The sequence below is a fragment of the Leopardus geoffroyi genome, chromosome C3, assembly GCF_018350155.1.
Source record: "Leopardus geoffroyi isolate Oge1 chromosome C3, O.geoffroyi_Oge1_pat1.0, whole genome shotgun sequence".
Classification (NCBI taxonomy): Eukaryota; Metazoa; Chordata; class Mammalia; order Carnivora; family Felidae; genus Leopardus; species Leopardus geoffroyi.
This window is the reverse complement of record NC_059338.1, coordinates 47907758-47923357: the sequence shown is the minus strand read 5'-3', so window position 1 is coordinate 47923357 and position 15600 is coordinate 47907758. Positions and strand designations below refer to the sequence as shown.

General features: G+C 37.2%; 1 protein-coding gene across 5 annotated transcripts in view; it reads right to left on the bottom strand.

Annotated features, from left to right (window-relative positions):
* Positions 1–215: 215 nt before the first annotated feature.
* Positions 216–15600, bottom strand: part of PLA2G4A (phospholipase A2 group IVA) — a 166303-nt gene continuing 150918 nt past the window's right edge. For all 5 annotated transcript variants that reach the window (XM_045452710.1, XM_045452713.1, XM_045452712.1 and 2 more), the window contains 3 exons: positions 11174–11369; positions 9515–9672; positions 216–836 (listed from right to left, as the gene is read on the bottom strand). In XM_045452710.1, coding sequence (XP_045308666.1) covers positions 705–836; positions 9515–9672; positions 11174–11369 — 486 coding nt within the window. In that variant the 3' untranslated portion in view covers positions 216–704. The remainder of the gene's footprint in view (positions 837–9514; positions 9673–11173; positions 11370–15600) is intronic.

Sequence of the window (15600 nt, the reverse complement as noted above, 5' to 3'; positions counted from 1 at the left end):
TCTCTCTGCCCCTCCCCCATTCATGCCCTGTCTCTCTCTGTCCCAAAAATAAATAAACGTTGAAAAAAAAAATTAAAGAAAAATAACCATGATTTAAAATGATACGTTTCACATTACCAGTTAAGATGAACAACTTTTGTGTTTGAAACCTTTGAATCTGAGAATGTTTCATAGTTTACAGTGCAATACCCCATTAAAAATAAACAAAAAATCTGTTATGCTAATTGCATATTGATGTATTTATTTCATGTATGTATGTATGTATGCATAATATAAATAAAAAATAGTGTTGTCTTGTGGTATGAATAAATCCAGTCAGTGAATAACATTTACACACAATGCAAAATCTTACTTACTGAGACTGAACCGTTAAAGATTCTTAAAAGAAAACAATTTTTTAAAAAGAGGACACATAAGATAGTTGGTGAGGAATGTCTTAGTGACAGTGTATGTCCCTACATTTGCATCAGGAAATTCATACTGACAGAGAATGTAGCTGAGCATAATTTTACATGATCACATCATCTGCCAACCTAACAAATTTATAACAGTATAATTCTCACGTGGCTAAGTAACTTCAACTTTGAGTATCAGCCAGTCTCTTGTGATCAGTACTAACATCTATACTGTGTTTTCAAATCCAGTTGTAATGGCATTTCAAACTGCCTCAGCTTCAGAAATTGCTACCCTTTCCACAACACAAACTATGCTGCAGGTTTGCTTAGAAATTCCTTGTTGAAGAATCGTCTTGCTTCAACATTACTAAGAGAAACCGAGCAACGAGACGGATTCTGTCTTCTGTATTCAATGCTTTCAACTATGGCGTTCTTTATCACCTGCAAATAGAGGTAAAGTATGCATAATTAGTATTGCTCTAGCCTCCTGTAAGCATTTGTTTGGTCAAAACAAATATCTAATTGATCTTTTTAGTATAGTTTTCTTTTTGAAAGAGAGAGAGAAATCTCTGAGTCATGCATGTGTATAGTTAGCTCTAACATCCCACCATTTATACTCTTATTAAGCTCATATCCAGAAAATCTTCCCTCCCCAACAAGAGAAAGCAGTATTCTGGGAATGTTCCAGATTTTGTGCTGATAAAATTGTGAATAAAACATTTGTAACCTGGTAAATGTATCTTTATTCTGGTTTTCTATGGGAAGGTGTCAAGAGGGAAGAAACAAGTAAATCTAGAATTTATGTTCTTTGCTGTTAGTGGATAAGCAGAAATGAGGGAACACAAGGAAGTAGAAGACTTTCTTTAAACCTACAGAGAAAAGAGGCATTGCTGAAGACCTGCCCTGCTTTCTCAGCTAAACAAGTACAGGGATAAAACATGGATGTCCTCTATCTAGAAAATGCCATACTTAGTGATTTTATGGGTGATCACTATTTTTTATTCAGAATAATCTTCATATATACTCAAATTAATGGTGACTATAACCTCTAAGAACTTCGATTGCAATTATCATACTCTCTTCTGGTGTGAAGTTAACCTACTTAAGAACTTCTGGAAAGAAGACAAGACTTGGAATTTGGTTGAAGCAGTTGTTGCAGAGAATGGGAATGGGCTTTGGCAGAGAGGCCTGGCTCTGCTGCTGTTTTGGAACCCTGTCCAAATCAGGAAGACTCTATGCCCTAGGACTGGACTGTAGGATTTCATCTTAACCAACGAGGTAAAAGTTTGAGGGCACAGAAGAAAATCACAGGGATAATTTTACAATCCCCTTTATTCTCTACCGCAGGGACTGTTAAACAGCATTAAGGTATTATCTGCCTGTGTTTGAGCCCTTGGCCACAGGTAGGAAGCCTTGGCAAACTCATGTCCACAGCCAGTGTCACTGAGCAAGCCCAGGTCAATGCCTGAAAGAGAGAGATACTGAGCTGAGTAGTGCTAACATGTAACTAATATTCTGTGACTTTGTGTTGGGCCCGAAGGGCAGGCTCCTCTAATTTTCCAATGGTAACTTTATTTATTTATTTTATTTATTTATTTATTTTTTCAACGTTTATTTATTTTTGGGACAGAGAGAGACAGAGCATGAACAGGGGAGGGGCAGAAAGAGAGGGAGACACAGAATCGGAAACAGGCTCCAGGCTCCGAGCCATCAGCCCAGAGCCTGACGCGGGCCTCGAACTCAAGGACCGCAAGATCGTGACCTGGCTGAAGTCGGACGCTTAACCGACTGCGCCACCCAGGCGCCCCTCCAATGGTAACTTTAAACAACAAACAGTTGTATTCTGGAAAGAGGGATTTATCACAGAAATGGGACACCTTTATTTGCTCTATGATTTTTAAATTATATAGAGAGAATATATATAATTAAACATAGTATCATTTATGTATATTTAATTGTCTTATGGGCTCAACTGTTACTGAGTTTTTTTAAGTAAAGCGGGTATTTGCTGACGCCATTTTCCCCATGAGTAAGGGAAACATAATTAATTCTATGGTGACAGAAGAGGCTTCAGGCCTGTGAAGGAGACCTTGACCAAGGACCTCCAGGCTCAATTACTTCTTGGCTACGTGAGGTCAAGGGGAATTAGCTGAAATCCTTGAATCTGTTTCCTCTTCTTTTCTCTTCCTTCCTTCCTTCCTTCCTTCCTTCTTTCTTTCTTTCTTTCTTTCTTTCTTTCTTTCTTTCTTTCTTTCTTTCTTTCTTTCTTTCTTTCTTTCTTTCAAAAATATTTATTCTTGAGAGAGAGAGAGAAAGAGAGAGAGAGAAAAGGGGGAAATCAAGCAGGGGAGGGGCAGACAGAGAGAGGGAGACAGAAGATCTGAAGTGCGCTCTGTGCTGACAGCAGAGAGCCTGATGAGGGGCTCAAACTCAAGAGCCGAGAGACCACGACCTGAGCCGAAGTCAGATGCTTAACTGACTGAGCCACCCAGGCACTCCTGTTTCCTCTTCTTTAAAGTGGGAATAATAACACTAACCTTGGCTTTTGTGGGGATTGGAGATCATTTATATAAAGTGTTTTGCACAATACCTGGAACGTAGGAAGCATTCCCTAACCAGCACCTATTTATTGTTGTTATTTTTAAACTGACCATGTGTGCGAGAATTTAGGAGCTTTAATTTGGATGTGAGGCTATAAAGTTTACCAGAAATAAACACACAAGGTATATCCAATTGTGGGCTTATTATATGGTAGAAGTCAGCAAACCAATTCTGTCAAGTGGGTCCTACGTCTTCTTTTAGTAATCTCTCTGCCTTTCTAGATCTTATGTCAGCAAGTTTTCAGTTGGTTTCTCCTTCACCATACCAGCACAAGACACATGAACCCTCACTGCAGAGAAATACCCAAGTAAAATAAAAACCAATGATTTATTTTCCAAATACCTAAAAAGCTTTAAAATATAACAAACCACAGGGAAATTATACTAATAATGACTGCTGTCAATTCCTTTATAATGAATTCATAAACATGCAAAAATGAGCAGTATCAGTATCATGAACTAGTGGATTTACCGTAAGTGGACGTTGGAGGTGTTTCTAGAAAACAGGCCATTTTTATAAAGGAAAATGAATATTTACATTTATTAACTGAAAATCCCAAATCACATAGTTAGAATGTGCAAGTTGAACCACTAGGTGGCACATTAATACTATGAAGGCATTGCCCAGATTTTTCAGATTGCTGCAGAAAACAGCCATTTGTTGTGATTTATAATTCTGTGATATAAACAGAAGAGGCTAGATTCAATACTGCATCAGTTGCTAAATCCAAACTTTCTGGCATGATCCATGGTACAATCACATGTATCCAAAGAACTCTTAATGTGGATCCTTAGAAACTTAACAGAAGACCATGGCGGAGGGGAAGGGGAAAAAAAAAAAAAAAGAGGAAGGGAGGAAACTGTAAGAGACTCTTAAAAACTGAGAACAAACTGAGAATTGATGGGGGTTGGGAGGGAGGGGAAAGTGGGTGATGGGTGCTGAGGAGGGCACCTGTTGGGATGAGCACTGGGTATTGTATGGAAAGCAATTTGACAAAAAATTTCATATTAAAAAAATAAAATAAAAATAAATAATAAAAAAATTAAATTAAAAAAAAAGCCACCCCCCCACAAAACAAAGAGGCAATATGCCATCTTTGAATCTTCCTATTTTTAAAATGGTATTAGGGGTAATCTTCAATAGTGTTTGCATCTAATTGCCTCTTTCATTCCCCTCTGAAATTCATTGAGATTCCAAATTCTTCCCTTTCATGTTATACTACAACAGCCCTCATCTCTCAAACCTCTCCATCCCCCTGCTCATCCCTAAGTATGACTGACCTATGTCATCCTTCACTTGTGCCATTCAGTACCCTTCTAATGTTGATCCAGACTCTAAATCTATGGCAATAAAGGCCAAGAATAAGAAAAGGACACATGTTAAACGTGAACTTCTCCCCTAGAGGCACGAGATTAGAAGCAATCCACAAGCAAATACTGAATTCCCACAACAGAATGAACAATGATCCCCAAGAGGAAAGTTACTGTATATTTTGAAAGAGAAATAAAAATTACAAACATAGAAGACTATGAGAAGATATTCTGGTCTAAATTACTATGAATTTGCCAGCAAATGCCTGCCTTTCCAAGATAAACTGAGTTTCATAGAAACAGGCACCCTATTAGTCTTGTCATTTTTGATCCCAGCATTTAGAACACAGAAGGAGAACCATAAATATTTGTCAAAGTAATGAATGCATGGAAGGTTGAGCAAAACAAAGTTCAACTCATGGAGATAATGAGATGAATAGAAGGACAGGAAGATTCTATAAGTGTGGTGGATGGACTGGGCATTCTCAGTAGAATTCTAGACGATCTTGTAAAACGGGCTGAAGATAGGAGATCATGGCATGCGTAGGAAACATCTGGGAATTGGCCTGGCAGGAAAGGAGACTGTGTTTGGGAAACAGGAAAGAAGGCTTCTTGAGAAAAAGATGCTTCAAAAGTGAGGAAAAAGTGAGAAAAAAACCCCCTGTGACCCCCATCTTGACTCCTCACATGATTGTGTGGCTTCCAGCAATCTGCCTACGTTATCCTTGACTCAGTTTCTTCACATATAAATAAAGATACCTACCTCATAGGCTAATTTTAAGTGTTAGCTATTCTAGGGGAGAATATCTAGCTTATCTTAAACACTCAAAACTGTTTTTTTGTTCTTTTTATTTTGTACACTGTCATATCCTTAGTTACAAAAACAGTGCCTGGCACAGAAGATACCCAACAAATCTGTGTTGAGTTAATGAATAAATAAGATGGAAAGAGATTATAGGCAGCATTAAAGGTAGATGATTTGGGGCCTAACATATTAGGCCATCATATATAATAAGCTTCTAAATTATTTTTTTAACCTCCTTGTGTTTTTTAAAAATATTTTAATTTAATTTTTTTTAAGTAGGCTCCACCAACGTGGGGCTCGAACTCACAACCCCGAGATCAAGAGTCCCATGCTCTACTGACTGAACCAGTCAGGGTCTCCTAAATTATTTTGGAAAAGATAAAAACTTTAACTTGTACCTAAGTGCTCTTATGATGATGATGAAGAATTAAGTACCGGTACTTCTGGATACATGCTTTTCCTCATTTTAATTAACATCTAGTATTTTCCGCTTTAAAGAACTGTTTGTGAAAGAATTTTAAAAGCTCATTATTATGCATCATTGGAACATGTTGAATAAGTTGACACATAACCTTAGAATATGCCTACCAAAGTAATCAACTGAATGAGTGAGGCTGTATAACAGTGCATTTCCCTGTGGCAGTTAAATCAACAAGGTCCTGGGAAGGAGAGGCCACATTCCCTCCAGATCAAACTGGGGGTTTATGAGTCCAGCACGCTCCATGCCCAGGCATATAAGGTGTAGAGTTTCTGTGTGGTCAGAAATTCTGCCTCCAACCAACAGACCTGTGTCCTGCCACTTGCTCTCCTCTCCTCCTATGACATCAAACTCTTCAATAATTTCAACCAGTAACTCAATGACATTTTAAAACTCATTCACAAAAATTTTATCGCATATTTATTTTAGGTGCCTGGCATCATGATCAATGTCTCTGGAGGACACAAGGTAAATAAGGCAAGTTATAGTTTTCAAAGGGTTTAAATTTATAAGTAAAAGTAGAAGACAATATGAACACTGATAATAATTATTATCATTATCATATTAATTGCTCAATTTATAGTGTCTCTTACATGCCAAGCCCTTAAATTACATTATTTTACTTAATAATACTTTACTTAATAATATTTTACTGTAAGATATGTATCATTGTTTCTCTTTACAAGCGAGGGAGGCAAAATTTGGAAAAGTTAACCAACGTGTCCAAGATCACCCAGCCAAGAGGCAGCAAGCAAGGATTTGAACACCCAATTAGGTCTGACTCAAAGGCCCTTCATTTCCATACCACATGTTTTGGTATAAGTCATTCTATGGTAGGTTTCTTAAAAGAAACAAACAAACAAACAAACAAACAAACAAACAAACAAACCCAGCACCCACCCCCGCCCCCACCCAATGAAATACCGCCATTGTAAAAGCACTGAGGCAATGTTCAGTGAGAAAGAATTTGGGAGGACTAAGTGCAGAAACCTGATGCTAATGAGAAACCCAGGCTGTTGTCACGATGTGAGCAGAAACAGAGCAAGAATTCTCTCAAGATGAACTAGAATTTAGCTTTAGCAAAGAAGGCCAGCTAGGATCTCTGGGAAAATAACCCAACAGAAGCATACAGCTGTCAGAGACAGGATGGCCTTTTCAGAGTAAAAAGTTAAGCCAGAATGTTAATCGAAGATGAAAATTTGCCCCAAGCCAACAGTGGTCATGGCCACAAACTTGGAAACCATCTTCTATGGAGTTGGCAGTCAGGGGTCTGCATTAAAAGAATTTCTGTTCCTAGGGTCCACAACTGGCAAGCAACTGACAGTCCATGGGAAGTAAATATGTGCTGTGTTGCTGAAGTATGAATTAGTAAGCTACGCTATTCAGGTGGTGTGGGAATGAATGATTTAGCTAATGATTGAGCCTAATGAACTCTCCAGCATCCTGCCCTGGCAGTTTTGTTGTTCTGTTTTATCATCCCTTATCAAGAAGCTTTGATTCTGATAAAATTTGTTTCCTTGGTTACAAGTGAGGGGTTGGGGGAATAGTCAAGAAAGAGATAAAATGTCAGTGAATACTGGAATTCCTACCCGGGTATGAAATGTACCCATGTGTACGTTCACACACACACACACACACACACACACACACATAGGAATCACTTGAACACAAGTCTCAATGGTCATAAAATTTAAGCGGAAGTTCACATTCACTCATGACCTCCCATTCCCCCCTGCCAATTTACTGCCTAGGCTACTATTACCTGTACAGACTTGTCTATGTTATTAATTCTGGGCATTTGCGAAGGTCTTGGGGGGTATCTAGCAAGGTATAGGATATAGATACACGTAGGTAAGATTCCCATTTATTGAGCGGCTTCTGTTTGCAGGTTATCGTACATACATCACCCGATGATTCACTATAGCTATTATGATAGGTGCTGTTTCATCTGTTTTAGAGATGAGGAAACTGAGACCCCAAAAGTAGCTTATTCAAAGTCACACAAGTGGCCCCTTTGAAATCTAAATAAGATATAAAGCCCATGGCCTTACTTCTATATTCTATGCCAGAAACATTCTTAGAAGCAATTTAAACCTGTTTTATTAATTAATGTTTGATGAGCTATATTTCAGGAAAGTTATTTTGGAATTCAGTTCATTTTTGCTTAGGCTTTTACTTGTTCATCTACGTGTCAAACAAACTACTTTTGAGAATATATAAATAGAACTGTATCATTCTTTATAGCAAATAGCTTAGCAGACTTTATATAAACCAGAAGTGAAAGCAATGAGAGAAATGTAGTTGTTTAAATTATATATCTATATCTATCCACTCACACATTCAGACTATATAGAGGTAGGTAAACACGCAGATGTAAATATGCATATGTATGTGTGGGTATTCTTTTATTTTTCCAAGTCTAACAGGGTATTTACATATTCTTATATTCTATATAGTTTTTCCATTTGAGGACAAATGGTCAAGTTTAACGCATTTAATCCCAAGGAATACATAGGTTTGAGTTCGCTGGTTTCATACCAGATATAGGATTACTATGATATTACCCCTTAGTTCTCTTCTGACAGCATGGGGTTTTATAAAACACAACTCTATTTTGAGAATGTCTGTTCACCCCCTATAAGTTAAAAATTAAAATACTGATTTTCTCTTAATATTCTTTAAATTTTTACAATCACCACAGAAACAATGTAGCCTATGGATTTCAGATGTCCACTGATTGTAAGATAAAAGAAAAAAGAAAAAGATAAATATATTTAGAAAATGATATACGCTATAAACTTTACTAAGCATGTTTGATGTGAATTATCACATATTATTCATAAGTAAAGGCTGACAAGAAACCATTTTAGAGTTTTAGGAACTGAAGCTTATTAGGGAAAAATTTCATGTTTACAAAAATTAAAGATACTGATTAATAAACATATTATGGCTTAACTGTTATAACTGTACACAATTGATCACCACTAGTCTCAGGCCCACTAAACCCACAAGTGAACCAGACGTGCCAGAATTCTCTTAGTGCACATGGAACACCCATCCACATACTGTGCTTTCTTTGGCATCATTCGTACAGTATCCAAAAAGACTGGTAAGTCAGATAGGATACCTTTCCCTCTCCATTTAATACCTTTATTTTTCTTTTATTCTTTTTTTTTTAATGTGCAAAATCCAATTAGGCTACTGAACTTGGGCTTTCACAACTGATAGTAATTTATTAGACACTATGGTTTGGAACTACAAACCAACATGATTTCAGTTACACAACCACGTTCCTAAATGGTGAATTAGAGATTACAGAATGTCACATAGACGCAGAATCTTAGCAGCAGATTTATTGGGGATAGGAATGACTAATACTGAAGAGGATGACTTGTTGCTGAAGTTCCTAATGCAAAGCATACTTAATATCTCATAGGTGAAAAATGAGAAGGCTGTGACTGATGGCAACATTCCCAAGATATACAAAAGTAAAGACGTTTAAAAGCATGAGTGTATCTATGAAAGCTCATGATATTTTAGCAGATTAACTACACTTCTATTACATTCATTTTCCTACTCTTATATTTCCTTTTTATCACATTTCTTCCTACTTATAATTTATTTTATCATACGATGAATACATTAGATACTCTGGGAAAGAAGCTGAGTATTAAACAATCCTTCAATCAAATAATAGTATAAAATGTGGGCTCTGCCCAAAAGCAATCTTGGAAAGATTGCTTTTCTTATTTGTGAATTTTATAGGGTTCTTCTGGAGAGTAATAAAATAATTTACAAAAAATAAAATGGTACACTTTGGGTGGCATCATTCATAAACTTTATTTTTAATTAATTAAAAAGGTATTGCTATGTTTATGTGATATAGAAGTATGTGACACCATCAATGATCACAGGAGATACTTACATCAATGTTGTTCAGGGTATTGAAGTACATGAGATCATGCAGCCTTTTGAATGCTTGATTTGGATATTGAAAGTTGAAGGTTGAAAATGGTGATTCGGGGTCATCAAAAATATCAAAATCAGCTATTTCTTTCTCTTCCTTAGTTTCTCTTGGGACACCTAAATACCCAAAGAGTCTCAATTGGTGTGATTTTGAAAACCCAAGAAATAAAACATACAAATAGCCATAAACATAACATTGGGAGCCCCCCACCGGGGTCATGTAATCTGTAGTACGCACTGTTTTGCTCTCACCCATATTCCCTGGGTCGGGATTTCTATGTCTTCTGCCTGGGCAACTTCCAATTGCCAGCAGCTGCATCCCTGTGCCTAAGGACTTTCTACCCCATCTTGCAACTGGGGAAGGTTGCTTTGCTCTCTAACAGCGGGATGTAAAGTCTGGTAAATAACACTCTGCCCCAGGCAGTAGTCAACCAAAGACACTAGGAAGTAGGATATAAATACTCCAGTTCCCTTGCCTATTGCTGCATGAAAAGGAAAGATGATTCTGGAGCATAGGCTCTATTCCTTTTCCTAGAGTATTCCAACAGGATCAAGTTCTCCTCATGGTAGCTGGCTTACTAACACATCTTTGCTTGTCTACCTTCCTTTATCACTTCCCCACTCCCTTACTAAGGTTCCCTAGTCCACCCAAATAAACCATCTGCCCTTGAATTCTTTCTCAGCATGTGCTTCTGGGGGAATCTGAACCAAGACATTATCTAACTGTGTTCATGCCACAGGAATCCCCTACACAGCCTCTTCTTGAGTATTAACAGTGATAGAAGATTCTCTAGGTTTTAAGTACTCTACTGCTCAATAACTGAAAATGCCAGACAGTTCTTCCTTCTCTTGTTTTGAAGTATGACTCCTAGTAACCAACCCCCCACCCCGACTGATCTTTTCTTTGTCTTCCTCCACTCTCTGGAAGATCACTTTGTCAAATCTTGTCAAACCCTTGTCAAATCTTCCATGACTATCTTTTGTATCTTTCCGTTCACAACTGTACTTTCTGGTCCGAGAATAATATGATTTTTAGGCCTTGAGCATCCTGCTCGTCAATCTCTAGATCTCCTTTTTGTTAATCAGTATCTTCTAGGATATTGAAGAGTCTATAGACTCTGGATGTAGTAAAACAGGATGACTGTGCCTTGAACTTGATTCTCTTTTTCTACAAAATATAACATGGCAACCTGAAATTACTAGCTATGTTGTATTATATTAATCCTGTGGTCACTTAAAGTTCTCAGAGTTTTTGCATGATTTGTTCTGAAACAAGGGTTTTCTTGCATGGGTGATTTTTCAAAGTATTTAACAATCCCTATGACAAGGGCACCAACCAATCAGAACAAACACAAGCCCAGGTTCTGGAGTAAAGCCCCAGAGATTTTTATTGATATGTTAATATATCAGTTTCTGAATTGTGAAGAACTCAGGGGATCTTGGAGTGAGAAAGAGGGGAAGTACTTGGGGTCTCAGGATAGTAGCTATTTATTAAGAGAAGGGAAGAATTCAAAATTTTAATAGTTGGTACAGCAAGTACCATTATGAAACCACTTAACATCAGTCTTGCTCCTTTCCCAGATTTCTACTCTGCAGATATAACATATTCCCAACGTACCTGGTGCCTTGTAATTTCTGAAGTTGATGTTGGCCAGAACAAAGTGGATGATAGTTGGGCAATCTTTCTCAACGTCAGGATTCTTGGGTTTAAAGACATAGCATTCCTTCAGTCCTTCTCGATCAAACACATTGGGATCAATCTTTGGAAATGGAAGCTTGTTCATTCTGGCCCACTTTTCTGCAAGTAGAAGTTCCTATGGAGGAGAGGTAAAGATGCATTCGGGAATTTTCAGTTTTCATGTATTCAGTTGGTCTGGCCATCGTTCAATATTCATTAGGTGTTGACTGTGTCCTAGCAATGTGCTCCTTGCTAAGATGAATAATGACCTTGTTCACAAGAAGCTCATTAGTGTAAAAAGATACATAGTTGCCTCCAAACAAACTCGCTATTATGTTAATTCTTGGCCTCATAGGAGGCATGTGAAAATTTACTGATGGACTGAACTGAATGAAATTATATTGACGTAATTGCTATAGGAAAAAAATATTAGGGCTCTGGTTATCTATAACCCTTCAGAGTCAAAGATCTGAAGAAGCCAAATGAGGAACACTTTATTACTGAATTCTTACCTGTATCTTCTTAACACAACCAATTAAAATTAATAAATTTCATGTATGCTAACATATCTGAATTACTCTGAATCAGCTTTTTTAAATCTTCTGTTTATAAAAAGATTTTAGCTTCTGGCCTCAGAATGCTATTAAATGTGTAGTGGCCAAGAGTGGGCCAGACAGGGAAACCAAACATTTAGTTAGTGGGTGTCGCAATTGTGTGATTGTTTCCACATATTAGCTCCCTTCCTGATAAGAGAATTATACATTCCCACCAGAATGAGAAGACACCTAGACATAGTCACAGCAGATGATTTGTAGCTGCTGACACGTAATGTGACCAAGAAATACATGTTTTTTTGTTAGCCACTGAGATTTTAGATTTGTTTCTGCATCAAGGCTGACTAAAGGGTGGGTAAGCGCACAGACATACACACACACACACACGCACACAGAGTGTTGAACTAGAAAACATAAATCAATATGGACAGATGCCATAAATAAGGCTTATTTATATTTAAAAATATTTTTCAATGTTTATTTTTGAGAGAGAGAGAGAGAGAGAGAGAGAGAGAGAGAGAGAGAGAATGAGCAGGGGACGGGCAGAGAGAAAGGAAGACACAGAATCCGAAGCAGGCTCCAGGCTCTGAACTGTCAGCACAGAGCCCGACACAAGGCTTGAACTCACAAACCGTGAGATCATGACCTGAGCCAAAGTTGGATGCTCAACCGACTGAACCACCCAGGGACCCTGAGCCTATTTATATTTATATACAGTTTCAGGGGGAGTGGGAAAAATAAGAAGCAGAGTAAAAGCACAGACTCTAGGGCCCGATTGCCTGAGTTAAAGCACAAGCTCTGAGACTATGGGCATGTTTCTTAGTGTCTCCATACTCAATATCCTCAAATGTAAAATAAGGAAGGTAATAATAATAATACATATCTCATGATTGCCATTCAAATAAAATAATCTCTGTACAGTATTTAGAACAGTGTCTGACACTTATGATTTGCTATACAAATGTTTGATAAATAAATGCCAATAAAGAGAGGTAAGAGGTGGAAGGGGAAAAGTGAGGAAAGAAAAGAGGAAAAAGAAAGAGAGACAGGTACAGTATTAGAGAAATTCTCATAGAGGTGAGGTATTAGGGAAATGATCACTGCAATCTTAAGTTATTTTAACTACTCTGTGTCATCAATCACATCAATTGATTCAATGATAGTCATCAGTTGCAAATCAAAGCTCCATGCTAGGAGGTGGGAACATCACAGTGAATGAAACTCTTGTTGTTATGGGATTTATAGCCTGGTGGGTAAGAGATAGTGACCAAGTAATTCCTTGGGTTTAAAACTGTCGTAAACGCTACAGAGTCTTCACCATGAGATTTGCAGTGTATGTGGACTATTTCTTCAGAGCATACATTAATTCATTCAACCATTATTATCAGACACCTGTTTTGTTCTAGGCATAAGTCAAAGGCTGTCTTTGAATCCTTGAAGATTGTAAATCAATGGGAAAGGGGAATAACAGATATTATAGTGCAATATGATAGAGGCAGCGAATGTGATGGATGGCTTCATGTATGGGCTGTGCAGCCTGAAAGGCCAACTTCAAACAGAGACACCTTGATTTGCTACCTGGGTGGTCTGAGACAAACTGCTGAGCCACCACAAGTCAACAGGGACGAAATTATTTTATGGGTTGAAGTATGTAGTGATATTCCCTTAATGGGAAGCATAAGAACCAACCAACCAACCAACCAACCAACCAGACAGGGACCAGGTTGTTCACTATCCCTGAAATAGTAGACTCTCAAACCCATTTCACCTCTATTCCTTCTGTTTCTTATTTCTCAGCAACTTATTTTCTACCACTGTGTGTAAAGTTAATACTATTATTTTCCTCAGGATTGCTGTGATGATGAAATGAGGTAATGTATTAAAAAAAACTCAGTAATTTATATTTAACAGTATAATTTATAGCTTAAATATTTATATTTGTATTTATATATTTTTTTAATTGTAATTTTATTTTTAAAAATATTTAGTAGTTTTTGAGAGAGAGAGAGAGAGAGAGAAAGAAAGAGGAGGAGAGCGAACAAGAGTGGGGGAGGGGCGGAGAGAGAGGGAGACAGAATCTGAAGCAGGCTCCAGGCTCTGAGCTGTCAGCACAGAGCCCAATGTGGGGCTTGAGCTCACAAACCGTGAGATCATGACCTGAGTTGAACTCAGACATTTAACCCACTAAGCCACCCAGGCATCCCGATATTTGTGTTTATATTTAAAATAGTACCTTAAATTTACATAAAAGTATACATTGAACCTTTCCGGAAAGTTGTGAATTTTAAGTTGATTAACTCTCAATGCCATTCACATTTTATTTACAAGAAACAAAAATTGGGGGGAACAAAGGATATAATGTATATTAAAGCAGTTATTTCATAAACTACTAGGCAAAATATGATTATATTTTACTGAAATATATATACAGATATACATATAAATTCTGGTTTGAAATTTGATGAAACTTTTATCACTAGCCCCTTTTTACTCCCTGTTCCATTGAATTATTCAGTTTAGTTCTTGTCTGGCACTTTCACAATTATTCATTCAAGATTATTCAACACCAAAATAAAACCAAAAGTTCATACTGTGGACCGTTTGCGTGAGAACGAGGCAAAAAAAGAGCTTTCTAGTGTTTACAAACATGACTCAGGATGACTAACTATGTGTGGATAGTTTCCTCTTCACAAGAGGAAAAGGAACTGAGTGAGGTAAAAGACCAAGCTATTTTTAGTTAGATATTTTATGCTGGAATCAGGAAGCGATTGAAACTTTCCCTTTCCTGATATGATCCTGCTGTGGAAAACGTTAAAATCCGATGACTATAAAGATGGTGATTACAGGATGGAAAAACTACCTCCTCCCCGATGTCTCGTTTCTCTGTCAAGACTGAGAAACAATGACACAGTCTATGAGTAGAGCAGACGAGTTAGAAAAGAGTATTTTAGAAGAATGCCATGAGCAAGAACATTGCTGCTTTGCAAATTATGGCAATCTGCCTGAACTGTTTTCTACCACAAGTATCCATTTTGGTTGTTGGACACCTCATACTTCTGATTTCCATAGACTAATTCATGGCAAATTTACATACTACTAAAATGATTTTCTGTGGAGATAAAAATTTGTGAGTACCCTTCAAAGCAACACTTTGTAAGAAGTACTCATTTTTGAGTACAAGAACATTGTGAAGGATAAGAAAAACAGCCTAAATAAAATAGAAATATATACAAACTATAGTGTGAATGGCATATATGTGACATTTTATTTATTTTTATATATGGATAAATATATATTTATATGTATTTTTAAATGTATAAATATATATTTGTATCTACTAAATTAGCTTTTCTCTAGAGGAAATGAGCATTTTCTCTGCCCAAACCTAGGATATGTACTTTCTATGATGTTTCTCAATATTTACAATCCATTTTTAGATTGGGAAGAGGTATGGAGTATAAATATAAACATAAATTGAATCTTAAAAAAAATGAATGAAGCAAGTAACATAAGATACAATAGATAGGGGTGCCTGGGTGGCTCAGTCGGTTAAGTGGCCAACTTTAGCTCAGGTCATGATCTTGCTGTTCCCGAGTTTGAACCCTGCGTCGGGCTCTGTGCTGATAGCTCAGAGCCTGGAGCCTACTTTGGATTCTGTCTCCCTCTCTCTCTGACCCTTACCCCCCCTCAAAAATTAATAAACATTAAAACAATAAAAAAAGATACAATGGATAGAATCTACAGTTTAGAATTCACTATTTTCTGGTTATGATCATCATCGCTTCCAATAAAAAGCATGCTGGTATTAGGATC